This window comes from Piliocolobus tephrosceles, chromosome 5, assembly GCF_002776525.5.
Source record: "Piliocolobus tephrosceles isolate RC106 chromosome 5, ASM277652v3, whole genome shotgun sequence".
Classification (NCBI taxonomy): domain Eukaryota; kingdom Metazoa; phylum Chordata; class Mammalia; order Primates; family Cercopithecidae; genus Piliocolobus; species Piliocolobus tephrosceles.
This window is the reverse complement of record NC_045438.1, coordinates 86,744,720-86,772,129: the sequence shown is the minus strand read 5'-3', so window position 1 is coordinate 86,772,129 and position 27,410 is coordinate 86,744,720. Positions and strand designations below refer to the sequence as shown.

At 44.2% G+C, this 27,410-nt stretch overlaps 1 protein-coding gene across 7 annotated transcripts in view; it reads right to left on the bottom strand.

Moving 5' to 3' along the window:
* SYNCRIP (synaptotagmin binding cytoplasmic RNA interacting protein) overlaps positions 1–17,287 on the bottom strand; it is a 35,343-nt gene extending 18,056 nt beyond the window's left edge. For 3 of the 7 annotated variants that reach the window (XM_023205239.3, XM_023205238.3, XM_023205236.2), the window contains exons 1-6: positions 16,760–17,266; positions 15,253–15,412; positions 14,405–14,523; positions 14,177–14,284; positions 11,238–11,351; positions 10,962–11,138 (exon numbers count right to left, since the gene is read on the bottom strand). In XM_023205239.3, coding sequence (XP_023061007.1) covers positions 10,962–11,138; positions 11,238–11,351; positions 14,177–14,284; positions 14,405–14,523; positions 15,253–15,400 — 666 coding nt within the window. In that variant the 5' untranslated portion in view covers positions 15,401–15,412; positions 16,760–17,266. Of the gene's footprint in view, positions 1–10,961; positions 11,139–11,237; positions 11,352–14,176; positions 14,285–14,404; positions 14,524–15,252; positions 15,413–16,759 lie in introns of all 7 variants that reach the window. The other 4 variants (XM_023205240.2, XM_023205237.1, XM_023205242.2 and 1 more) reach the window with 2 other exon arrangements.
* Between the last annotated feature and the right edge of the window lie 10,123 nt (positions 17,288–27,410).

Sequence of the window (27,410 nt, the reverse complement as noted above, 5' to 3'; positions counted from 1 at the left end):
GAGCTATTAACTATAAGAAAATACCTAATACTACAAAACTTCCAACAAAAACTTGAATTCTTAGTTCTACCAAGAAAATACACCATTAAGAGGAACCAAAATCCTTGTAAGAAATCTAGGAGGCAAAGGCAAAACAACAGACAATGGAAACATTTCATCAAAGTAACAATCAAAGAAATATAGAGAAGACAGCTAATCTGTAACATAGGCAAGGCAACACTTCCATTAACCATCAACATTAACAATGCTGCTTCAAATTATTAATGACCGTTTCCATTATTATCTACAGAAAGACCATTTTTTTCTTTCCTACCCATCATCACTAGCCCTGATGCTAATCAAGTTAGCCAAGGCATGGTAGGTAGAAAGTACAAAGGATGGATATGGTCTGAATAACATAAACAACACAAAGATTTAGCAGGATTTATAAAATAAACTGCTGATTCCTCCCTACCCAAATTTTTTCAATTAAAAAAACTTGGGCCGGGCACCGTGGCTCATGCCTGTACTCCTAGCACTTTTGGGAGGCCGAGACAGGCGAACTGCCCAAGCTCAGGAGTTCAAGATCAGCCTGGGCAACACAGTGAAACCCTGTCTCTACTAAAATACAAAAGAAATTAGCCGGGAGTGGTGGCAGGCACCTGTAATCCCCAGCTACTGGGGAGGCTGAGGCAGGAGAATCGCTTGAACCTGGGCAGCAGGAGATTGTGCCACTGCACTCCAGCCTGGGCGACAGAGCAAGACTCCGTCTCTACAAAAAAAAAAAAAAAAAAAAAAAAACTTGGAACAATTATACTATTATAGGTAACACAGACAGTAAACTGGCTCTCCAATGAAAGTTAAGTCATTAAACGAACAAAGTAAGGAGACTCTAGGGGTATATTGTCCAACTATAACAGAAGTAGGACCTAGAAATTAACATTTCCTAAAGCAACGCCCCATCTATGGATTCCGCATGCTTTTTTTGTACATATACTTGAATTGCTTAACCTTTCTTACGCTAATGACACTCTATCACCTAAAAACAAAAACAAAAACAAAAAAACCACTTATCCCAGCAAGATGGGTAACAGTGAGTTAGATGGTGAAGCGGGCAAAACAAAAAACAAATGTGAATAAGAGATTCTAATTTAATACTAGTAAACCCTAATTCAAGAGGTAAATATATCAGGTCACTACAGTGGTATAAAAACACGAGCACAGAGAAAAAAAAAATGTCTCATCTTTCCTACTCTAGAAAGGTTGGCCCTGGATCTTTAGTTAGTTGTAAAAATCTAGCTTTCAAGCTCAATACCACAGCGAGATTAAGCAAACAGAAAATGAAGATTAATTATGATCATGAATCAATATGTTGAGGCTTCAGTTTTTAAGAACACCAAAACAGTAGTACAGTCTGGAACATCCCTGTCATCAAGGCTCAAAATTTTAAGTCACTTTTAAGTCCTTCCTTCGTAGTCACCAAATTCTCAGAAATTCAGCAATGTCAAATTTGGAATCTGATCCAGAAGAGGCTGCTTAGTCCTAACTCTTCTCAGCAAAGCCACTACCTCCAAAGCCATCCACATTAAAGATTTTTTTTTTTTTTTTGAGACTGAGTCTCGCTCTGACACCCAGGATGGAGGGCAGTGATGCGATTTCAGCTCACTGCGGCCTCCACCTCCCCGGTTCAAGTGATTCTCCTGCCTCAGCCTCCCTAATAGTTGGGACCACAGGCGTGCGCCACCACACCCTGCTAATTTTTCTATTTTCAGTACAGACAGAGTTTCACAACATTGGCCAGGCTGGTCTCGAACGCCTGACCTCGGGTGACCCGCCCGCCTCAGCCTCCCAAAGTGCTGGTATTACAGGCATGATCCACCGTACCCAGCCTAAAGATTTCTTAATTATAAAGCCTTCTTCACAATGAGCCAAAATCTACTTCCTTAAATAAACCTATTTATTTCCCCCAAATGACAGCATTTCATATACCTGGCACACATGCACATGACTCAGTTGTTCCCTATGCTTGGCTAATCATTGCTTCTCTGATACCTCCAAGAAATACTGACAAGTGTCACTATAGAGTGACACTCTAACAAAATACTGTAAGTGGAGACTGAAACAGGAGTCTAGAATAAACTGGAGCTTATTACTAATTTTCCACTTCTAGACACCATACCACTCTTACATATGGTCTGTTACCCTAGCTTATGTGGCAACCACACATTACTGACATCACAGCTTACTTGTTAAACTAGTGTAAATACTTGACTTTAGTCAATTCCATCTTGATAGATACAAAGTTTCTTTTTCAGGCTATCAAAATTTTTTCAGATCCTGACCATCATCCAAGGCATTAATCACTGCATGCAGATTCAAGTTACCAAACATATCATAAACAGTCCAATTACACTTTCGATTGTTGATAAAAACTAGAATACAACCTACAGCATACCACTATAGCCTTTCTCTTTCCAAAATCTCCCACCTTTCTCCTTTCTCTTGCTGCCACCCTCCTCCTGGTCTTTGTTCTCTTTATTCAAATAATCTTCATTATTCAGCCATTTACATCATGCCACCCACACCAGGGCTCAAAAAGGGGGTGAGGGGTGCTATGCAGCTTAGTATGAACTGCTGGCACTGAATTTATTACAAGTTTTATTTCCACAAAACACTGCCTCAACTAGATCCACCTTTTCTCTTCACTGTGCTGCTCAAACCTCTTTACTGCAAAGCCTTCTCCAACAACCTAACCCAGTGTCAAAGCCTTCTCCAACAACCTAACCCGGTCTCCCTTCATCCTTCCTTTACCCTTTGCACCATTTGCTTCCACTGTTAACAGTAGTCTTTCATGTTCTCTAAACTCTCTAAGAACCTGTCTATCTGCAGAAAAAGTTTTCATGCTAAACACACTATTTGCTAAATTATTATTACAATATCTCTGAACCTATCTTGGCAACTACATTCATCAAAATGGCTGTACATGAGGCCGAGTCAAATGGATCACTGGAGGTTGGGAGTTTTGAGACCAGCCTGGTCAACATACTAAAAATACAAAAAAAAAAAGGGCCAGGTGTAGTGGCTCATGCCTGTAATCCCAGTATTTTGGGAGGCCGAGGTGGGCGGATCACGAGGTCAGGAGTTGGAGACCAGCCTGGCCAATATGGTGAAACCCCATCTCTACTAAAAATACAAAAATCAGCTGGGCGTGGTGGCGCTCACCTGCACTCCAGCCTGGGCAACAGGGCGAGATTCCGTATCAAAACAAAACAAAATTAGCCAGGCATGGTGGCGGCTCCTGTAGTCCCAGCTACTCAGGAGGCGGAGGCAGGAGAATCTCTCGAACCCAGGAGGTAGAGGTTGCAGTGAGCTGAGACAGCGCCATTGCGCTCCAGCCTTGGTGACAGAGTGAGGGTTTGTCTAAATTGGCCAAAAAAAAAAAAAAAAGGGGTTGTACACACATCATGACTGTATACACAACCAATCTGGTGACTAAAACCATCAGAGCTATCAAAATAATAACTTGTGGGCTGGGCACGGTGGCTCACGCCTGTAATCCCAGCACTTTGGGAGGCCAAGACGGGCGGATCACAAGGTCAGGAGATCAAGACCATACTGGCTAACACGGTGAAACCCCGTCTCTACTAAAAATACAAAAAAATTAGCCGGGCACCTGTAGTCCCAGCTACTCAGGAGACTGAGGCAGGAGAATGGCATAAACCTGAGAGGCGGAGCTTGCAGTGAGCCGAGATTGTGCCACTGCCGCACTCCAGCCTAGGCGACAAAGCGAGACTCCGTCTCAAAAATAAAAAATAAAAAATAACTTGTTATGTGCAAACAGATTTCATCTATTCCAATGTTTGTACACAGACATTGTTAGTATTTCATCAGGATATTTCCATTATTGAAGATTGTCATTGAATTGCAGCATCACTACCCTTGGACTCCAATTCCAGCAACATACCACACAAATACACAAACACACCTGCCTGCCCTTCTCCATGGTCTTTAAATCAACGTGTCTATTTCCAAACATCCCCTAGGTGGGTAAGGGAAGAAAGCATCATCACCTATTAATTCACCCTAATCATAGGGCAGCTAGAAGCACAGAATTGTAAATGGAGGCTATTAAAGCAGCAAATGGTCCATGAGTTACACAGGAATATCAGAGAGCAGTGGTCAGCTAGTCAGGTTATTTATCGAGCACCTACTATATATTGGGGCACAGTTCTAAATGTTAGGGAGAGAGAAAAAATATATATATTCTAATGGGAAAAGACATGTAAATAATTTACAAAGTCAAAAAATAATTACAAGCTCATCCAAGCAAAATCTAGTTTACCATTCTTAGAATACTGTCATGGGGGCAACTGGTGGGTAAGGTGCTCAATGTCACCTTACCTGAAAAGAAAGAATCAGTCATAAACGCGCTGCTTTCAACCTCTACGAAAAGCAGAACAGCAGAAGGCAGCCTTAAAACGATAATGGCCATGGCTTGGCTGGGCCCGGTGGCTCACGCCTGTAATCCCAGTAATTTGGGAGGCTGAGGTGGGCAAATCTGTTGAGCTCAGGAGTTCGAGACTGGTGTGGCCAACATGGCAAAACCCCGTTTCTACTAAAAATACAAAAATTAGCCAGGCATGGTGGTGCACACCTGTAATCCCAGTGACTCAGTGGCTGAGGCAGAACTGCTTGAACCCAGGAGGCAGAGGTTGCAGTGAGCTGTGATCGCACCACTGCCCTCCAGCCTGGGTAACAGAGTGTGACTCTGTCTCCAAAAAAAAAAAGCCATGGCTTATTTGAAAGACAAAAAAGACTCCGAAGCATGGCTATAAGGGTAATTAAAAGGAAGAGTGGGGAAAAGAAGAAGGAACTTGTCTGAATAGGGTCTTGTCTGTAAGTCATTTTTCAGCATAGGAATGCTGTAATCTAATCGATGTTGCCAAATATAAAGGGCAACAGAAGGCAGTGAGACTAGCTAGGTTTCTTCAGTAGTCTGAGTGGTACAAATGGTACCTTAGACTTAGGGTAGTAGCAGTGAAGATGATAGAAAGTGTCAGATGCCAAAATATTTTGGCAACAGATGGAACCTACTTCCTTAACTCTTTAACACTACCTAAACCACTGCATAATTTAAAGTTATCAGGCTACCTGGTGACATAACTTGTAGAGTTGCCTTAAATTGTTATGTCTAACAATAGGGACCTCAGTTAAAGAAATGCGGCATCAAACCAGGGCTGGGATGTTTAGCTGTATCGTCTCAAGCAAGTCTATTTCCACAACCTGGCAGAAAAGGTTGTTGAGGCACAATTTAAAGGTAATAATATAGCATCTAGCAAAGCTCCTGACCCTTAACAAGCACTCGAGTAGTAGCTATTAATCACCTTTTCACAAGTTTAGATCTTGCTTCCCTAGCTAGATTATCATCATTTGCAAATGGACTTTTCTCATTCCTCAAAATAAAGGTTGATGTTGGCTAGAATCAGGGTCATTTAAGAAACTTGCAGTTAGGCCGGGCGCGGTGGCTCAAGCCTGTAATCCCAGCACTTTGGGAGGCTGAGACGGGCGGATCACGAGGTCAGGAGATCGAGACCATCCTGGCTAACACGGTGAAATCCCGTCTCTACTAAAAAATACAAAAAACTAGCCGGGCGAGGTGGCGGGCGCCTGTAGTCCCAGCTACTCCGGAGGCTGAGGCAGGAGAATGGCGTAAACCCGGAAGGCAGAGCTTGCAGTGAGCTGAGATCCGACCACTACACTCCAGCCCGGGCGAGAGCGAGACTCCGTCTCAAAAAAGAAAAGAAAAAAGAAACTTGCAGTTGCTTTTAATTAACTTCATGCTTCTTCAACTGTTAACATCAATTAACCCATTTTTGTAAGTCCACATACAAATATAAAGTCTACAATACTATTTAACCTAGAGAAACTAATCATTGCTGTATCAGTATTAAAAAAAACAATGCCAAATACCTAAAACTATCTCAACCTAAAATATTCCTCCAGACAGAGGTGCTTCAATCTTGTCTGATCTATAAATAATGCAAAGGAGGCAGGAGGCACTTTCCCAGCATTTAGTTATATATAACTAGAATGGCACTTCAATTAAAAATTCAATTTGGACAGAATTGTAACTAGTAGAATCTCTCAAAACGTTAACACAGTAGAGAGAGTTTCCAAAGTATGCGCCCTTGAAGTATACACTTAGGAAAGGGGTATTCATATCCACAAATGAATACAAAGTGTATCCAAAACAACTTGGGATTTATATTTTCTCTACAACATTTCAATTACTTCACTTTCTCTAAAATCTAGTTTTTTGTTGTGCTAAAGCAAATCCACCAGATCCTACCCACAGTAAAGCATCCTTTTAAAAAAAAGCAGACAATGGCCAGGCACAGTGGCTTACGCCTATAATCCCAGCAATTTGGGAAGCCAAGGCAGGAAGACTGCTTGAGGTCAAGAGTTCAAGATTAGCCTGGACAACATAGTGAGACAACACCTCTACAAGTTTAAAAATTAACCTAGCATGGTAGTGCCCTCATAGTCCTAGCTGCTCAGGAAGCTGAGGCAGGAAGATCACGTAAGCCCAGGAGTTCAAGGTTAGTGAGCTTTGATCATCATACTGCACCCCAGCAAGTGCAACAGAGTGACACCCAGTCTCCAAAAATAATAATAATAATTAAAACAATTTACTTAAGGCTGGGCGCAGTGGCTCACGCCTGTAATCCCAGCACTTTGGGAGGTCGAGGCGGGTGGATCACGAGGTCAGGAGATCGAGACCATCCTGGATTACAGGGTGAAGTCCCGTCTCTACTAAAAAAAAAATGCAAAAAAAATTAGCTGGGAATGGTGGTGGGGGCCTGTACTCCCAGCTACTCAGGAGGCTGAGGCATGAGCATGGTGTGAACCTGGGAGACGGAGCTTGCAGTGAGCCGAGATCGCACCATTGCACTCCAGCCTGGGCAACAGAGTGAGACTCTGTCTCAAAAAAATAAATAAATAGGCCGGGCGCGGTGGCTCAAGCCTGTAATCCCAGCACTTTGGGAGGCCGAGGTGGGCGGATCACGAGGTCAGGAGATCGAGACCACAGTGAAACCCCGTCTCTACTAAAAATACAAAAAATTAGCTGGGCGCGGTGGCTGTAGCGCCTGTAGTCCCAGCTGTCTCGGGAGGCTGAGACAGGAGAATGGCGGGAGGCTGAGACAGGAGAATGGCGTGAACCCGGGAGGCGGAGCTTGCAGTGAGCCGAGATTGCGCCACTGCACTCCAGCCTGGGAGGCAGAGCGAGACTCCGTCTCAAAAAAAATAAATAGATAAATAAATAAATAAATAAACCATTTACTTAAAAGTAGGCTGGGTGTGGTGGCTCACACCTGTACTCCCAGCACTTTGGGAGGCCGAGGCTGAGGTCAGGAGTTTGAGACCAGCCTGGCCAACATGGTGAAACCCCATCTCTACTTAAGATACAAAAATTAGCCAGGCATGGTGGCACACACCTGTAATCCCAGCTACTCAGGGGGCTGAGGCAGGAGAATCACTTGAACCCAGGAGGCAGAGGTTGCAGTGAATCAAGATCACACCACTGCACTCCAGCCTGGACAACAGAGGGTGACTCCGTTTCAAAAAAATGTACTGAAAAGTCAAAAAAAAAAAAAAGCAAATGATGATATGACCAATATATCCCAGTGGCTGTATACCCATACCTACCATTGGAAATATTTTTTTTCCCCTTTTTGGTTTTTTTGAGACAGGGTCGCTGTTGCCCAGGCTGGAGTGCGGTGGCATGATCACAGGTCATTGCAGCCTTGACCTCCTGGGACCACAGGTGCACGCCACCATGCCTGGCTAATCTGTTACCTTTTTGGTACAGATGGGGGTCTATGTTTCCCAGGTTGGTTTCAATCAATCCTTCCACCTCAGCCTCCCAAAGTGCTGGGACTACAGATGTGAGCAACCACACCCTGCCAGAAGTATCTTTTAAAAGGCAACAAAATGCAGTCTCCTATTAATCAGGTAGTACCAAATAATTATGTCCCCAGAAAAGGACTCGGATCAGGACAGAGAAACAGAAAGAAACGTACAAAGTTTTAGGACAAGAGTTAATTCCTAGGTCAATCAAAAAGAATGCCTGATTATCTACAGAAGTTTCTCCATTATATTTACAAACTATATTAATAAGACTATATTCTAAGCAGCCTACAGCAATGCAATTTTTGAATTTATTTATTAAACAAGGCAACTGTACAAATGGAAACATTTCCAAGTCTCTACTGGCACTCAAAATCACTGTTACTAATGGGTTATAAACCATCTTCCTCTAATGATGTATCCTTACTGTAAGGTTTCTGGAAAACATCTATAAATAAGTTACAGTGGTCACCTACCATAACTGGTATATTCTGATGGCAAGAATTAAGTAACCTACAATGTCAGTTTAATGATTCTTTTTCAAAATGTTAAAAAATGGATCTGACACCACTAGCTAAATTCTGCAGTGGTCCCTCAGTACATATAGGGGACTGGTTCCAGGAACCCATACCAAAATCCATGAATCCTCAACTCTCTTAAATAGCGTAGTGTTTGCATACAACCTACGAACATTCTCTCACACACTGGTGTATTGCTATTTTTTATTGGGTTTTTTGGGATCTTCAATCCTCTGCTAGCTGAAACTGAGAAGGCAGGACCCATGGTACAGAGGGCCCACTGTATTAGCTTTCTGTAGTTCAGATACCTCACTGCTTACTAGATCATTCTGTATTTTCACTCACTGCTACTTTATTGCTACTTGGCAAAAACATTCTATTCTCTTATATGAGATTAAAGGATTTTGGGCCAGGCAAGGTGGCTCATGCCAGTAATCCCTGTACTTTGGGAAGCTGAGGTAGGAGGACGGCTTGAGGCCAAGAGTTCAAGACCAACCTGCCAGCCACAGTGGCTCACGTCTGTCATCCCAGCACTTTGGGAGGTCAAGGCGGGCAGATCACTTGAGGTCAGGAGTTTGAGACCGGCCTGGCCAACATAACCCTGTCTTTACTAGATATACAAAAATCAGCCTGGTATGGTGGTACGCGCCTGTTTTCCCAGCTACTCGGGTGGCTGCAGCTGCGGCAGGAGAATCGCTTGAGCCCAGGAGGCAGATGTTGCAGTGAGCCAAGATTGTGCCCACCACACTCCAGCCTGGGTGACAGAGACTTTGTCTCAAAAAACAAACAATAAAAACTAAAGGATTTCTAAGGTACCTCTTTCTAGAGCTCGAAATGCCCCTCAAATTCAACTGCTGAAACTAAAATTTTGACAACTCAAAGGTTACCAGTAAATCTGAATTCCCTCTAAAATAGAAAGCACTCTTTTAAGGGAAAAATCTGACATGATTTGAAAAGAAATATCTAAATTCTCAAATTCTCTTTGTAAAGACTTATACTCTTTCAAGTGGCATACTTTTTTACTGTTAAACTTCCATCATACTCAATTATGCAAACCAGTTGGAGGTATTCACGCAACATAGAAAAGGAATACTTGGCCGGGTACAGGGGCACACGTCTGCAATTCCAGCACTTAGCGGGACTGAGGCACGCAGATCATCTGAGGTCAGGAGTTCATGACCAGCCTGGCCAACATGATGAAACCCCGTCTCTACTAAAAATACAAAATTTAGCCAGGTGTGGTGGTGCATGCCTGTAATCCCAGCTACCGGAGAGGCTGAGGTACGAGAATCGCTTGAACCTGGGAGGCGGAGATTGCAGTGAGCCAAGATCACACCACTGCACTCCTGCCTAGGTGACAGAGTGAGATTTTATCTCCCAAAAAAAAAGAAAAGGAAGACTTACAAGTTTTATTTTTCTCTTTAAGGCTTGCTTAAAGTGATAAACCTCATGGTAAGGGAAGGGGGAAAACTCAGGAGGGAGGGGAAAAAAAAAAATCAGTCTGAAGATTTTAAGTTTGTCTGGAATTACCCACAGGATATATAAGCCAGATAAAGCAAATTTAACAAACGTGGCACAGTGAGCTATCTTGTACAAAAGTTCTCCCCAGTTGTATTGCTTGATACGTTCTATGGGTTTAAATTAGCCCCCAACTCTTCAACTATAAAATGCAGAAACACTTCAGTCACAGAACTTAATAAAACTAGTTTAAAGAAGTTATATAAACTGTAATTTAAAATATTAAAATCTCTTTCTGGCCTGGTGTGGTGGCTCGTGCCTATAATCCCAGCACTATGGGAGGCCGAGGCAAGTGGATCACCTGAGGTCAGGAGTTCGAGACCAGCCTGGCCAACATGGCGAAACCCCATCTGTACTAAAAATACAAAAATTAGCTGGACGTGGCGGCAGGTGCCTATAATCCCAGCTACTCGGGAGGCTGAGGCATGAAAATCACTTGAACCTAAGGGGTGGAGGCTGCAGTGAGCGGAAATCACGCCACTTCAGTCTGGGCAAAAAGAGAGAAAGTCAGAAGAGAAGAGAAGATTTCCTTTTTTAAAAAGATGGAAAAATTACCAGGTCCTTACCTAACATCTGGTATTTTTAAATCAAATATTGCCACTCACCATAAAATCTTTTGTTTCATCAACTAGAAATGTATCACAGTGTCTTTTGTGAATTATTTTAGAAAAAGGGATGGCTCAGGTACAGCCAGGAAGTATGAGAGCCCTTACCACAGTTACTTTTCTTAAATCTTTTCACATCCCTATAAATTTAAACAAACAGACAAAAAACATCACTAAGCCAGATGTTTCTAAGAACCAACTGCTAGGAATTCTACCATGCTGCCTTTTAGATGCGGAATCCTATCAACTATACATGCAAAGAATATCACTACAACGCTTGCACAGTGATATGGGGAAAAAAAAAAAAAAAAAAAACACCTGCCTAAATCAGTACTTCAAAAAATGTTTGGTAATTCTTAGGCACAATAAGAAAAAAACTTGATATTAAAGACAGTGAATGTGAAAACTGAAGGGAAAAAAAGGGACAACTTACCAGTTTAACAGCCTCCTGAGCTGCTTCTTTTGTACAAAAAGTGACAAACGCATAACCTCTATTGAGACCAGTGAGTGGATCCATCATTAGACGAAGATCCCATATAGGTCCAGCTTTCTCAAATAATGGAACAAGTTCATCCTCAAATAGATCTCTTGGGATCTTTCCCACAAATATCTGTAAATTAAATATTAAGTAAAAACCATGGAGAATTGCTTTAGGAAACCAGATACCTGTGCTTTCACTACAAAAGGTACAAGTTTTTAGTTGCTTTACCTCAGTGCCAACAGAAGGCTGCTGACCTGAATAAACGGAATCTGGAGGTGGTCCCCCATACTTCCTCTGTCCAGTGGTCACATCAAGTGTGTAGCCTGTTCTTTCCAAGAGTGCCTTGAAAAGTTCAAACGTCATTAATACATTTAATTCACTAGACCACACCCATACGTTTAGCAGTTAACATCCACCTTGCTCAAATCTTTCCAATTATTTTGGCATGTTCCCTCATCAACAAGTTTGTGATGTCTGTTTCAAAACTTCCCCTTAATGTGTACTTGTTATACTTCTAAATTATTACCAAAATTCCAGGGTCTTGTTCAAATTACTTTCTAGTCTCTACTTAATTCAATAGTGTGCTTAATGGACAACAAAAAGATCAATCCATCAGCAACTTTCAAGACAGGATGTATTACTCTATTAACACCACCTTAAAAAATGATTGTACCTAATTTGACCGAGTATCTTTCAAGTCTGGATCTCTTACCCAATAAATTCCCTATAACCCCACTCCTAGGTACATACTGCCATTCTGGGCATTGTGCCAACCTCAGAAGAAATTACACTTCCCAAACCAAGTCTAGAAACTTGTGAGCTACAGGCAAAAAAATCTCCTATTATTTGACATTTTTGTGCCATATTTCATGGGACAGCATGGGTCATTCAGAAAAAGTAACACCCAAAATGAATTTTAAAACTTTATGAGACTGCAACGTTACATAACCTCTACATTTTAATTCCCAAAATGTAAAATTTTACACAACTCATATTTACTCAAAGCATTAAGAATTTATTCCTTATTCTAGGCAAAGTATAGAAAGAAGTATAGGCCGGGTGTGGTGGCTCACACCTGTAATTCCAACACTTTGGGATGCCGAGGTGGGTGGATCACAAGGTCAGGAGTTCAAAACCAGCCTGGCCAAGATGGTGAAACCCTGTCTCCACTAAAAATACAAATAATTAACCCCGCGTGGTGGCACGCACCTGTAATCCCAGCTACTCCGAAGGCTAAGGCAGAGAACTGCTTAAAACTGGAGGGGCAGAGTGCAGTGAGCCAAGATAGCGCCACTGCACTCCAGCCTGGGTGACAGAGCGAGACTCCATCACAAAAAACAGAAAACAAAAAAAAAAGAAGCATAGTCCTCCATTATCTGAAGGAAAAAAGTCAAATTATTCCCCTTCTCCACTGTCTCAACCACGAAGCACAAAGTGGTTTCCCAAACAAAACCAATTCCATTAGCTAGTACATTCTGAAATAAAAACAGACTAACCCTAGCCATCTGACAAAATGTATCAAAATGCTATTATTTAGGGTCACCTGAGTCTCTGAAAATTACTAGACAGACTTTTAAAACTTCTAACTCAAAGGACACTAAATGTTTATGAAAAATACTGTTAATTCATAAAAACATTCATAAACTTGCTCACATCTGACTATAACATAAACTAAATCAGTAATAGCTCATCTTTCCATTTTCTCACATGTAATCCCTGTGCTATAAAGGAGTTTTTAACCTTAATCGTTATGACCCAAATAACACTTTTTGTCAATCCATAAAAACAAAAAGGAAAAACTTATTCCCTCTGTCGAACTTCCTCTAAAAATGTCTCTATGCCATCTTAGCACAACTTAGGTCTCTTTAAAAATTTAAGCGGACGGGTGTGGTGGCTCACACCTGTAATCTCAGGACTTTGAGAGACTGAGGCGGGTGGGTCATGAGGTCAAGAGATCGAGACGATCCTGGCCAACATGGTGAAACTTCATCTCTGCTAAAAATACAAAAATTAGCTGGGTCTGGTGGTGCCTGCCTGTATTCCCAGCTACACAGGAAGCTGAGGCAGGAGAATTGATTGAACCCGCAAGGTAGAAGTTGCAGTGAGCCAAGATCACACCACTGCACTACAGCCTGGGCGACAGAGTGAGACTGTCTCCCCACAAAAAAAAAAAAAAAAAAAATTAAGCCATCCCCTTCCAAAAAAAACTGAAAGTCACAAACTAAAAGTTTAAAAATTTTAGTAAGTTCTATCTAGCTCACAAATGCAGACTTAACTACAACTGAATTACAATAGAGACAGCTATACGCCACTTTTATGAAAAAACTAGAGTTACAGATAAAACTCAATTCACTCACAGCTAGATCTGTGAAAGCCTCAAATTCATGGCTATCTTTACACAGCTAAATCCATATAGCAACCTTTTCCATATTCTAGGCTTTCCCTGTGTCCACACCAATACAACAATGCTCAAGGCCTATACCCTTAACTGATTTTTTAAAACCATACGCTTGGCTCAACAGCGCTGGCACACTACAAAGCACACCAGGTTAAAAAGTAGTATGATCACCACATTGTCTATAAATAAGAAAACTCACCAATATAAAGATCAAAACTGAGCTGAATTTGAAGCCACTCAGTATAATCTTAAACCAGAAAAAAGAGCCTTCCCTCCTAGCCTCAGTTTCTCATTACATATACACACTAAACAATCTTACTGTTACACCTGCTTTGAGAAATAATCTAATAATCCACACTGATGGAAGTGGAGGACAGCAGGGTTAACATTCTAAATTCACTGGGGTTTGAGACTCCTAAGAAAAACAGTTGCCAAGTGTACATTCTCCACCAGTATTCAACTGTCAGTAAGTTGGCTTTCCAGCTTTTCAATAAATAATCTAGAGATATGATGGGTGTATTTATTTTAATCTTTTATCGGAACTACCAATAGAAGATTTAAACATCAGTAGCTGGATAACATGATAAACTTCACAGCAAACTGCTTTAGAAACAAATAGTTAAAAGAAACGATAAAAAAACAGGAATTAGGAGAGACTGATGAATTATCTCAACATCTAACATACATCCATTTCATACCCAAGGAATATTTACCAAAATTAGGAAAGTTAAAAGAACTTTAAAACTAAAGGGAGTATAGAAAGACATACCTTAATTTTTGCCTCATCTGGTCCTTTACTAGAATCTGCTACTTTGGTCCCTTGTTTTTCTCTCTGCCTATAAGTCTTCATGACTCCACATAAAAAGGCACTTTTGTTCTGCAAAAAAATGTTCCATTAATATTTAACAATAACCATATCTGAGTCTAATAAAATTTAGCAGACAGTATCAAAACTACTCAAATTTTTTAACTCTTTTCACACTGACATTAACATTACCTGAACATGAGAGAGATCACTGTCTTTAAACTGTTGAAGAACTGCCAATGCACCGTCTTCATTGAATTCTTTTAAAGCTTCAATAGCTCTTTCATCTAAATCACTATGTGCAACTAGCCCTGGAAAAAATAAAGGTTATCAGCTTTTAATATTTTTAGAAAAGATTTTTTTGAGAAGATTATGTTGGCAATACAGGTACATGTGTGCCTTTACAATTCTTCTACTCCCCTTATCCATATCTGGAAAAAAAAAAAAACACACTTCAGCCACTCTGAACTGCATCCTGAACTAAACAGGCCCTGCCAACCACACATACAATAATGAGCTAACTTCTTTTACATCTTTTATCTCCAAAGTCTGATAGCTCTGAGCACTACAGTATGTCTACAGTATACAGGCTTACGAATCCTAGAATCAACCAACAAAGTACCAAGCATGACAACTGAACCTCTACTCATTTCATATACCACCAGAAAAAGTTAACAGCCGCACCAAAAAGACAAGAAAACGAGTCTACAGTTACCAAGTTATTTAAAAAGAATCCTACTATAAAAATACTCAAAAAAGTCACATGGCCTGTTCCCAACATTAGCAGCTGTTGCTACTATCATATACTTACTTATCCATCAGGCCAGCATGCAAGCCAGCCTTTAGCTCCTAACCTTCTCTTCTTCCCTCCCTCTATACATCTTAACCTCTACTTCAAACTTAAATTGACCAGCTATCACAACAAGCAAAACTCCAGTTCCCACACTTATTGGAAACCACAAAAAGTTGCTATTTTAGCTCAAAGCCAGAAATCCAATAGAAAAATTTCATAATGTAATTTTGCAAGTGTTAGTTCTTACCTGCAACGTAAATTTCATCTAGTTTTTCAGCAACTTTCTGTGGTAAACCAGCATCAAGCAATGTCTGAAAATTTTCTGAATGGATAACTGCAGAAGTAGTATCCATGGGCTCTTCAGTACCATTTCCATTAACATGTTCTGTAGCCATGTTTCCAGAGATCTGTTCAAACGCAATAAGCAAAATTAAACTAGGATCTTCAAAAAGAATAGAGGACAATATGAGAGCCCCATCTTTACTTTCTCTACCATTGACTACACCTGCTAGCCTGTGCCTCCCTTTAAAAAAAGCCTTACAGTCACTATCGCCTGACAAGCCAAATTTGGAGCACAGGGCACAGAAGGACCGATTCACTATATTCTTCCTTAGCACCTCCCCTGACTCACCTGCTAACACTCCCTAGGAAAAACCATATTACAAATACAGCCCAATCAGCACGGGTACGAGCCAGCGTGTCACATGCAGCTGTGCCCGTTCGGAAAATGAGGTGTGTGTGGAGAAAGCAAAACTGGGCTCGTCTCCTCTCAAAGATAAACCCCCAAAGTGCGCGCTTTTCCCGCCTGCCGCTTATAGATCGGTAACAACAGCCAGCGAAGAACAAAGCGCTCATACAAGCCACCTTCCCACCACCCAATTTCTCCACCCTTCAACCCCGCACCCCAAAGCCCGCCCCTGACTCCGCACCGAGAGCGGCAGTCTCACCACTGCGGCCGCCAGGAGCCCATTAGAAACACGTGCTCTGCGCCTTCCAATGTCCTACAACTTCCTTCAACGGAAACCCAACGAATCCCAAACCAAGACGACCATCACTGGTTCCCAACATCAACCCGAAGCCGCGGTCGGAGCCCCCAGAAAGCTGCAGCAGCACAATCTCGCCCCTAAACACCGAGGCAGTGGCGGCGCCAGGCCACAGGCTCTCCCCGCCCCCCAGCGCTGCCGTCTCCGCCGTGACACATGGCTCTCCGCCCCGGGCGCTCCCCGGGCGCCGGCGACCCCCGGCCGCCCGCCCGGCCGAGACGTGACCCGTGGCGCGCGGTGCAGGTCCCCACCCCTTACCCCTCCGTGCAGTGACTGCGGCGCCGGCCCGGCAACCCAGCAGCGTGAGGGCGTTCCGCGAACAGCCCAACGCCCGCGGGACTGTGAGCACCGCCCAAGCTCGCCGCACGGCTGCGGGACGAGACCCACTCCTCTCCGCCCACTCCCGCGCCGCGGCGACCGCCACGACAGCACCAACTCTGAAGCCGCTCGCGGTCCGTGTGGGCCACGGGACCGTGGAGGCGCCTCCTCTCAGAGCGCCGCAGACAAAGCCCGAACGGCAGCAGCACATGGAGAGGAGGAAGTGGCGGCGCGGGCTGCGGCCTACTCCCAGGCAGCCCCAGTCAACGTGCTCTTCTCCCCCTTGGAATCCATTTTCCAGAAAAGCCGGTTTCTCCCCGCGCCACCCTCCCCCAGCTCACTCCACAATGTCATGGAGCTCCCCTCCCAGACCCGGGTTCTGGCGGTCGTTACCTCCCCGTTGGGCTGAGGCGGAGGAATCCTGTCTGATGGTATCGGGTTGCGGGAAACGCGTGCTCGCTGCTCCCTGTGTCCGGCGCGAGTGGAGCTGTTGTAAAATGGCGGCCGAAGCTCACGCCGCTGGCAGCAAACCCGATCCAGTTCCACTCGCCTCCGAGCGCGCTCCCGGTGCGCGCGCGCGCCCCCGCGTGACCCCCCTTCCTTTCCCTTCCCTCCCCTCTCTCGCGCGTCCGCTTCACTCACTCCCTCAGCCCCTACCCTCCTCCAGCTCCTCCTTCTCCCACTACCACCACCACCACCACTAGCCTCTGTCCGCCTTCTCTCAGCCTTTCTTATTCCCGCCCCCCGTTCCTTTCCCCCACCGCTCCCACTCCCCTCTGCGGTCGCTCAGGCACGAGTGGCCGCCTTTCCCCTTCTGGCTCGCACGCTCCCTCACTCCCTCCCTTGCTTGCTCGCACTCTCGGCCCCGTCCCCCAGTCCCTGCCGAGTCGGCTCCTCTCTTTCTCTCTCCCGCGCTGACGTGACGACGTAGCCTACGCCTCGGGACGCGCGCCCGTGGGCTCCGCCCCCCCACGCCGCACCGCCTTCCCCGCTCCTCACCCCTTAGGTGGGGGGTGGGGGAGGCACAAGACCCCGCCCTTCCGCTCCGGCGGCAGCGGCGGAGGGGCCGAGACTGAATGAAAGGCCCGCCCCTTCCCCTCCCGACACTCCCCCTCCCGCTCCCCTCCAGGCGGGGTGGGCCGGCTCAGCGTGTCCCACTCGTTCTCCTTTGTCAGGAGACTGGCATCTCCCCACCCCGCCCCGCCCCACCCCCACCGCGACACCACGCGCACGCCACCCCCACCGAGCTCCCGCCCGCCCCATCCCTGCCCGGTCCGGGGCTGGCTGTGCAGAGTGCTGTGGGCGCTGAGTGCGACTGCCGCTTCCCGGAGGGCACCCACCGGTCTGTGCGCGCCGGGCCCCCGCCCCCGGCTCCGCGGCCGCGTAGCCGTTCCAGGCGGTGTCCACGCCGCTGCCACCGCCCCGCACTCTCCTCCTCGGGAAGCTGCAGGCGCACGTGTCCCCCGGGGCGGGGCGAGGCAGACAATGGGGCCGCGGGGGAGGGGAGCGGCTCGGAGACCCGCGGACCTTTGGTCCGCCGGACCGGCGGTACTTGACTGCGAGAGTCGCCCCTCGAGACTCGGTCTCCCCAGCTGGACAATGGGGCCTCCTCGCAGCCGCGCGGCTAGGCTTTCACGGGAACCTTGGACGAAGGGAGGGGCGCCCCAGGCTTGGACGAGGAAACCCCGGCTGCTTTTGAAGGGGGAATGGGGCTGGCTCCAGTGGAGCGAGGAGCGGCTCCCGCCTGGGGATGACACGAAGGCCAGATTTGGAAGCGAAACCGCCCGGTGGTGAAGGGTTGTGCAATACTCCGTTTCAGTCCCTGGCCTTTTAAGCAGTTAAGGGCTTCCTCCTGGCACAGTTTGAGCGACTTGAAACAGCACAAAGCTGCGTGGTTAGAACAACTTTGAGAAAAATGTCTGTTTCTTTTTTAAACAAAAAAAAAAACCTTGGCAACTAAGTCTTAGGTGAAGTGACATTTCCTTTGTAATCGTTTACTAGGTACAAGAAAGAAGACAAAGGCATTTGAATTACAGACGCGATATGGATACTAATTTTATCCAGGGCAGCTGTAATGAAAAATAGTAACAATGTCCTTTTGATTAAAAAGCTTATTTTTAAGAGCTTACTGGTTCCCCAGATGAGCTCTGTACTATAACAAATCAGTGGTTTGAGGAAAAGATAAGCGCTCTTCAAAGTGCACACGCACATAAAATGCTAGATTATTTTCATAGCTACCTGGATCAAATATGAAGTACGTTTTACCCAAAGCACCACATAGCCAACCTGTTTAGTAAGGATTTGAGATCACCACCTCAGATTCCTTACTGTCAAACATATGTGGTATTCAGCTACTTCAGCCTTAGGGATTTTTGTTCACAACGCAGAGGTTGTGGTTAATGATATACATGAAAAACAAAATGTTTAAGAGAAAACTATGAAAATAGAGTCATACTATATAGATTAAACAAGAATTAAAATGGTCAGAAACATATAACACTTTGTTTAGACCTTCCTGGGTGTTAAATTTTTTTTGAAAAAGTGCCTTGACCTGGGTAAAGACTCCCAAATTAAAATCTCTAGCTCTTCTCTGACATCTAATTCCTTTCTCTAGCCATGCCCTCACCGTTTATGTGGGCTTTCTGGCACTCGAGATCGGCATTTCAAGAAACTGAGCCCGTGATCTTCCCCCAGTCTTCCATGTAGAGTTCCCATCTCAATGAACATCCCCCACATGAATTGCTGTAGCTGACCATTCAAGGCACTTCCTTCTCTACACTGCCATATCAGTTAATCAAGTCCTGTCAATTATGTCTCCCAAATATATCTCCATTTATCTGTATGTTGCAACCACCCAGGTAAAGCCACCATTATCTACCACCTGTACTAATGGCATAGCCTCCTGATTAATCCACTCTTACAGCTCTTCTAATCTGTTTAAAGCCCAGGTCATCTCTCCGTATGACTCTGTCTCCTGTGTAGGCTCTCTCCCTCCCTTGACCTCCTCTGTCTTAATTGCAAGTAAGATCCTATGGCGCATCTGCTTAAAACCCTTCATTAGCTTCCAATTACACTTAGAACAACAGCCAAAATCCTTAACTAGATCAACAAAGCTCTCCAAGATCTGTCCCACCTGTCTCCCCAGCTCATCTCAGACACTTTCTGGCTTCAGCCTGGCCTTCTTTGATACTGGCATTTTTTTTTTATTTGAGACGGAGTCTCTCACTGTCGCCTGGGCTGGAGTTCAGTGACGTGATCTCGGTTCACTGCAACCTCCGGCTCCCAGGTTCAAGTGATTCTCATGGCCTCAGCCTCCCCAATAGCTGGGATTACAGGTGCCCGCCACCATGACCTAATTTTTTTGTATTTTTGTTAGAATCGGGGGTTTCACTATGTTTGCCAGGCTGGTCTCGAACTCCTGACGTCGTGATCTGCCCGACTTGGCTTCCCAAAGTGCTGGGATTACAGGCGTGAGCCACCGCGCCAGGGCTCGGTTTTTGGTTTTATGTTTGTTTATTTGTTTGTTTGTTTTTGAGTCTTGCACTGTTGCCCAGGCTGGAGTGCAGTGGGGAGATCTCAGCTCATTGCAATCTGCGCCTCCCAGGTTCAAGCGATTCTCCTGCCTCAGCCTCCCCAGTAGCTGGGATTACAGGCACCCGCCACCACACCCGGCTAATTTTTATATTGTTAGTAGAGACAGGGTTTCACCATGTTTGCCAGGCTGGTTTCAAACTCCTGACCTCAGGGGATCCACCCACCGCAGCCTCCCAAAGTGCTGTGATTACAGACGTGAGCCACTACTCCCGGCAGATTATTCATTAGTTTCATTGCTGTCTTTTCATCCATGTAAGTTTTGAAACAGTGAGAAGGTGCAGCCCTGGTGAGTCGTCAACTAATGAAAGAGAGGAATATAGGCAGGCCCGTTTGGATTTTTTATTCGTCCAAAATTCTTTCACCCAGTCAATGCCACACCGCCACACTGTTTTTGTTTTGTTTTGTTTTTTAAGGCATATTTTCTTCTTTACTGCATTTTCTAAACTTCTTGCCATTAACATATATTAATTTTATAATGGGCCAGGGAACCCTTCAATTCACATGGTGAAAATTCACAGCACACTTTTTCCATAGAACCATAAAAACCTAATGTCGAAATAGACCATAGAAGCCATTCAACCTAATCTTTCTAGTAATCAAGAAAAGTTTTGTACAATCTCTCACATCTTTTTTTTTTTTTTTTTTTTTTTTTTTTTGAGACAGTCTCGCTCTGTGGCCCAGGTTGGAGTGCAGTGGCGCAATCTCGGCTCACTGCAAGCTCCGCCTCCCGGGTTCACGCCATTCTCCTGCCACAGCCCCTCCCCCCCCCACCCGCCAGTAGCTGGGACTACAGGCGCCCGCCACCACACCCGGCTAATTTTTCTGTATTTTTAGTAGAGATGGGGTTTCGCCATGTTAGCCAGGATGGTCTCGATCTGCCCACCTCGTCATCCACCCGTCTCGGCTTCCCGAAGTGGTGGGATTACAGACGTGAGCCACTGCACCCTGCCGCACTCTCTCTCACATCTTATTTTCCTAGTAATAAAAAGCCTGCCCAATCAAAAATTAAAGACTTTTGTTGCAAGAAAGACACTATCTAGAGAATGAAAAGCCACAGACTAGGGGAAAAAAAAAAATCTTTGCAAAACACATATCTGATAAAAGACTGTTATACAATAAAATATACAAATAATTCTTTTTTTTTTTTTTTTTTTTTTTTTTTTGAGACGGAGTCTCGCTCTGTTGCCTAGGCTGGAGTGCAGTGGCGCCATCTCCACTCACTGCAAGCTCCGCCTCCCAGGTTCAAGCCATTCTCCTGTCTCAGCCTCCGGTATAGCTGGGACTTCAAGCGCCCGCCACCGCACCCGGCTAATTTTCGTATTTTTTTAGTAGAGAGGGGGTTTCACCGTGTTAGCCAGGATGGTCTCGATCTCCTGACCTCGTGATCCGCCCGTCTCGGCCTCCCAAAGTGCTGGGATTACAGGCGTGAGCCACCGCGCCCGGCCACAAATAATTCTTTTTTTTTTTTTTTTTCCAGATGGAGTCTCGCTCTGTCACCCAGGCTGGAGTGGTGCAGTGGCCGGATCTCAGCTCACTGCAAGCTCCGCCGCCCGGGTTTACGCCATTCTCCTGGCTCAGCCTCCCAAGTAGCTGGGACTACAGGCGCCTGCCACCTCGCCCGGCTAGTTTTTTTGTATTTTTTAGTAGAGACGACACAAATAATTCTTAAAACTCAACAATAAGAAAACACACAACCTAATTTAAAAATTGGCAAAAATGTTGATAGCAAGTGTTAGGCAAATAAAAAACAAAAAAAAAAATTTTTTTTGTTTTTTGTTTTTTTGTGAGACAGAGTCTTGCTCTGTTGCCCAGGCTGGCGTGCAGTGGCACAATCTTGGCTCACTGCAATCTCCTGGGTTCAAGCAAGTCTCATGCCTCAGCCTCCCTAGTAGCTGGGATTACAGGCTTCTGCCACCAGGTCTGGCTAATTTTTGTATTTTTTTTTTTACCTCTTTTCCTTCCCTGAGACGGAGTCTCGCTCTGTAGCCCAGGCTGGAGTGCAGTGGTGGGATCTCAGCTCACTGCAAGCTCCCCCTCCCGGGTTTAGCCATTCTCCTGCCTCAGCCTCCTGAGTAGCTGGGACTACAGACACCCGCCACCTCGCCCGGCTAGTTTTTTGTATTTTTTAGTAGAGACGGGGTTTCACCATGTTAGCCAGGATGGTCTCGATCTCCTGACCTCGTGATCCGCCCGTCTCAGCCTCCCAAAGTGCTGGGATTACAGGCTTGAGCCACCGCGCCCGGCCAATTTTTGTATTTTTAGTAGGGACAGAGTTTCAACATTTTGGACAGGCTGGTCTAGAACTCCCGACCTCAGTGATCCACCCGCCTCGGCCTCCCAAAATGCTGGGATTACCGGCATGAGCCACTACGCCTGGCAACAACAACAACAAAATTTAATGAGCAAAAAATCTGAACAGATAGCCCACCAAAGGGGATGTACAAATGGCAAATAAGCATGTGAAAACATGCTGAATATCATATGTCATCAGGGACTTGCAAATTAAAACAGAAAATAGCCAAGATATGAAATTAACCCAAGTGTTCATCAGTGGATGAATGGATAACAGAAAATGTGGTATACGTACACAACGGAATATTACTCAGACATAAAAAAAGAATGAAATTCTGTCATTTGCAGCAAGATAAATGGAATCTGGAGACCATTATGCTAAATGAAATAGGCCAGGCACAGAAAGACAAATATCACATGTTCTCATTCACATGTGGGAGTTTAAAAAGTTCATCTCTTGAAGGTAGAGAACAGAGTGATAGTTACCAGAGTCTAAGGGGAGGGAGGCCTGTTGAAGAGAAGTTGGTTAATTGGTACAAACATACAGTTAGATAGAAGGAATAAATTCTAGGGTTTGATAGCATAGAAGGGTGACTATAGTTAACAATATATTGTATATTTCAAAATTACTAGATTTGAAATGTTCCCAACACAAATAAATTACAAATGTTCAAGGTGATGGATATCCTAAATACCCTGAGTTGACCATTACACATTGTAGCATGTATCAAAATACCACATGTACCCTATAAACATGTACAAATAGTCTATATCAATTTTTAAAAAAAAACAGTGAGATAGTATTATATACCTATTAGAATGGCCAAAATCCAAACCACTGACAACACTAAATGCTGATGAGGATGTGGAGCAACAGGAACTTACATTCATTGCTGGTGGGAATGCAAAATGGTATAGTCACTTTGGAAGACAGTTTGGCAGCTTCTTGCAAAACTAAACATACTGTTACCATACAATCCAGCTATCACACTCTGGTATTTACTCGAATGTGTTAAAAACATGTCTACCCCAAAACCTGCACACCAATGTTTGCAGTAGCTTTATTCACAGTTGCCAAAAATTGGAAGCAACCAAGATGTCCTTCAATAGGTGAATGAATAAACAAACTGTGATACATACGGGATGGAATATTACTTGGCACTCTAAAGAAATAACATATAAAACCACAAAAAAACATGGAGGAATCTTAAGTACTTGTTGCTAAGTGATAGAAGCCAATCAGAAAAGGCTATATACTCTATGATTACAATCATATGACATTCTGGAAAAGACAAAACTATAGAGACAGTAAAAAAATCAGTAGTTAGGCCAGACACAGTGGCTCATGCCTGTAATCCCAGCACTTTGGGAGGCTGAGGCGGGGGAATCACGAGGTCAGGAGATCGAGACCATCCTGGCTAACGCGGTGAAACCCCATCTCTACTAAAAAATACAAAAAATTAGCTGGGCATGGTGACTGGCACCTGTAGTCCCCACTACTCGGGAGGCTGAGGCAGGAGAATGGCATGAACCCAGGAGGCCAAGCTTGCCATTAGCCGAGATCGCGCCACTACACTCCAGCCTGGGCAACAGAGTGAGACTCCATCTCGGAAAAAAAAAAAAAAATCAGTGTTTGCCAGGGGCTCAGGGGAAGGGAAGGAGAAATGAATACATTGAACATGGGATTTTTTACAGTTGTGAAATTATTCTATCTGATGCTGTAATGATGAAGACATGTCATTATATATTTGTCAAAACTCATAAAATGTAAAACAAATGGTGAACCTTAATGTAAACTATAGACTTTAGTTAATAAGAATGTATTAGTATTCATTTGTCAATTGTAACAAACGAAGAAATGCAATATGTTAATAATAGAGGAAATTAGGGGGTGGAGGAGGTGTTGGTGAGAGGGTAAACGGAAATTCTGTACCTTCTTATTTTTCTGTAAATCTAACAGTGAGCTAAAATAATTGTTTATTCATTAAAAGAAGGCTGATGTTTTAAACATACTAGAAATGTTAAACATTCTTTGTGTTGGTTTTATCTTTTTTTTTTTTTGAGACGGAGTCTCACTCTGTCACCCAGGCTGGAGTGCAGTGGTGCGATCTCGGCTCACTGCAAGCTCTGCCTCCCGGGTTCATGCCATTCTCCTGCCTCAGCCTCGTGAGTAGCTGGGACTACAGGCGTTCGCCACCAGGCCTGGCTAATTTTGGTATTTTTAGTAGAGATGGGGTTTCACCATGTTGGCCAGGATGGTCTCAATCTCCTGACCTTGTGATCCGCCTGTCTTGGCCTCCCAAAGTGCTGGGATTACAGGAGTGAGCCACCGCGCCTGGCCTTTTTTTTTTTTTTTTTTTTTTCTTAAAGGTTAGAAACTCAGTGTCATTTCAGCTTTTTGGCTTTTAACTTTTATGATAGAAGGTAATGGATTAAATTGCCAGAAGCCACAGAGTATATACCAGTAACTACAAAAAAGACAGGGAAATGTAAACGTAAACCCAAACAATGGTTTTTATCCAGGTATTCCCATCCTAATCTAAATGGAATTCCAGAATAAGAGCAATCTTGGTTGTTCAGATTTCAAGATGATTCATTGCACAAAAAAAGAAAACTATTGTGATAGTTGTTTTCACTGAACATGTCCATCATGGTGTATCTGAAAGCTCTTTTCCAGGGTGACTCCACCCAAAGCTCCTGCTAAGGGAGCAGCCTAGGCTGTCTTACTCTGCAACACCCACTCATCCTTGCCTTGCCACAACTAACTGGACCAGAGTCTGGAACCAGAAGATTCCCATAGAAAAAAAAAACCAAAGGTAGAATCAGTGTCATGAGGAGGGAGTTAGAGCTGGGGCTATAAGAGGTCATGTCAAACTAAGTTATAAGACAGCAGAAACTATAAATAAGCAGGGCCCAGGATGAATTTGGAGAAGTTAGCAGGAAGCCAGATTACACAGGAAATCATTGAAAGATTTCAAATGTTTAAAATTAGTATTTAGGGCAGGGTGTGGTGGCTCACGCCTGTAATCCCAGCACTTCAGGAGGATGAGGCAGATGGATCACTTGAGGCAAGGAGTTCAAGACCAGCCATGGCGAAACCTCGTCTCTACTAAAACTGCAAAAATTAGCTGGGTACAGTGGTGCGTGCCTGTAATCCCAGCTACAGGGGAGGTTGAGGCATGAGAATCACTTGAACTAGGGAGGCGGAGGTTGCAGTGAGCCAAGAGAGCCTAGATTGTGCCACTGCACTCCAGCCTGGGCAAAAAGAGTGAAACTGTGTCTCAAAAAATAAATAAATAAATAAACAAACAAACATAAGATGAAATAAAATTAGTGTTTAGAACTTTAGAAACTGAATAGTTATTGGAGGTTGAGGATAGAAGTGGAACCAGATGAGGGGTGGCAGTTACTTGGACTAAAGGTGTGGCGAAGGAAATAGAAGTGGGCATATTCACAGTGTATTTTCAAATATAGTTTGCCAAGGACTTAATGATGGACTGAAAGTAGGGAGTAAGGGAGCAATTGGATGGTTGTTTGTATCACTGACGGAGTTGGAGAGGAAGGTAGAGTAAGAGATTTGAAGTGTGTGTCAGTGAGGAAACAATCAGGAAAGCAAAACCACTATGAGTAGTATGAAATAAAGGTTTTATTATGGGAATACTAATTTATATGAGATAAGAGAAGCTGAGAAAGTAATGATCCAAAAGGGAGACTTGGAGAATGAGCAATGTCACTAACCAGCCCTTCACAAGGCTGGGAGAATGAGGAGAGCTTACAGGACAATCTGGAAGCCAGCCATGTCTTGTTCCTGGAGTGAGACCATGAAAAGGAACTATCTAGAAGGCTGTTCTTGACCAGGCATTGTGGCTCACACCTGTAATCACAGGACTTTGGAAGGTTGAGGCCGGCAGATTGCTTGAGCTCAGGAGTTCAAGACCAGCCTAGGCAACATGGTGAAATCCCCCATCTCTAGCAGGGCAAAGTGGTGCACACCTGTGGTCTCAGCTACTTGGGAGGCTGAGGTAGGACTGCTTGAGTCCAGGAGGTCAAGTCTGCAGTGAGCCGAGATTGTACCACTGCACTCCAGGACGAGATTTTTGTCTCAAAAAAATGGCTGTTTTGTGGCTGGTGGCAGGCCTGTGGTCACTGTTGGTTACCAGGGTTCACAATTGGGTAAAAGAACAGGCTACAGACCAGGGTAGAGCAAGATAAAGATGAAACCTACCAGCACTTCTGCATGTGCTTTTCACTACATTTAACCAAGTTAATTGCATTTTGTTGTTTCTTCAATTTCTTCTAAACTAGAATGAAAATGTCCAAAACCATAGCAACTAGCTACATGTGGCTACTTACATTAATTATAATAAAGTCAGCCAGGTATGGTGGTTCACGCCTGTAATCCCAGCTCTTTGGGAGGCCGAGGTTGGCGGATCACAAGGTCAGGAGATTGAGACCATCCTAGCTAACACAGTAAAACCCCGTCTCTACTGAAAATACAAGAATGAGTCGGTCGTGGTGGTGGGTGCCTGTAGTCCCAGCTATTCGGGAGGCTGAGGCAGGAGAATGGCGTGAACCCAGGAGGCAGAGCTTGCAGGGAGCCGAGATTGCACCACTGCACTCCAGCCTGGGCAACAGAGCGAGACTACATCTCAAAAAACAAACAAAAAAGTAGAATAAAGTCTAAAATTCAGTTCTTCAGCCACACTAGCCACATGTCAAGTGCCCAGTAGCTACACGTGACTTAAGATGAACACATCAATATAGAACTTTTCCAGTCTTCGCAGAAAGTTCTACTGAACATGTTTCCTTAAAATAAATAATACTCCCTCCCTTTATTTGGCTAGATTGAGGTCTTTAATCTAGCACAAAAGGACCCAATTAGAATAGAGTCACTTGAGACTTAACCATTTATATAAATTAATTGCATTATTGTATCTATTTTTTCAACTCAGCTGACAAAATGTGACTAGTTCTTCTCTCCCTGTATTTGCATAGAGATTAGTGAAGAGATGAAAAGCCAGCAAGAAGCATATGAGGAAATAAAAGTCCTAGATAACTCAATCACAGAATTCTCCAAGAAGACAAGGATAATCATATAGTTTATCAGACTACTAACTTGTATATCTGTAGTCCTACTTTTATTTTAAATATTTTTGTT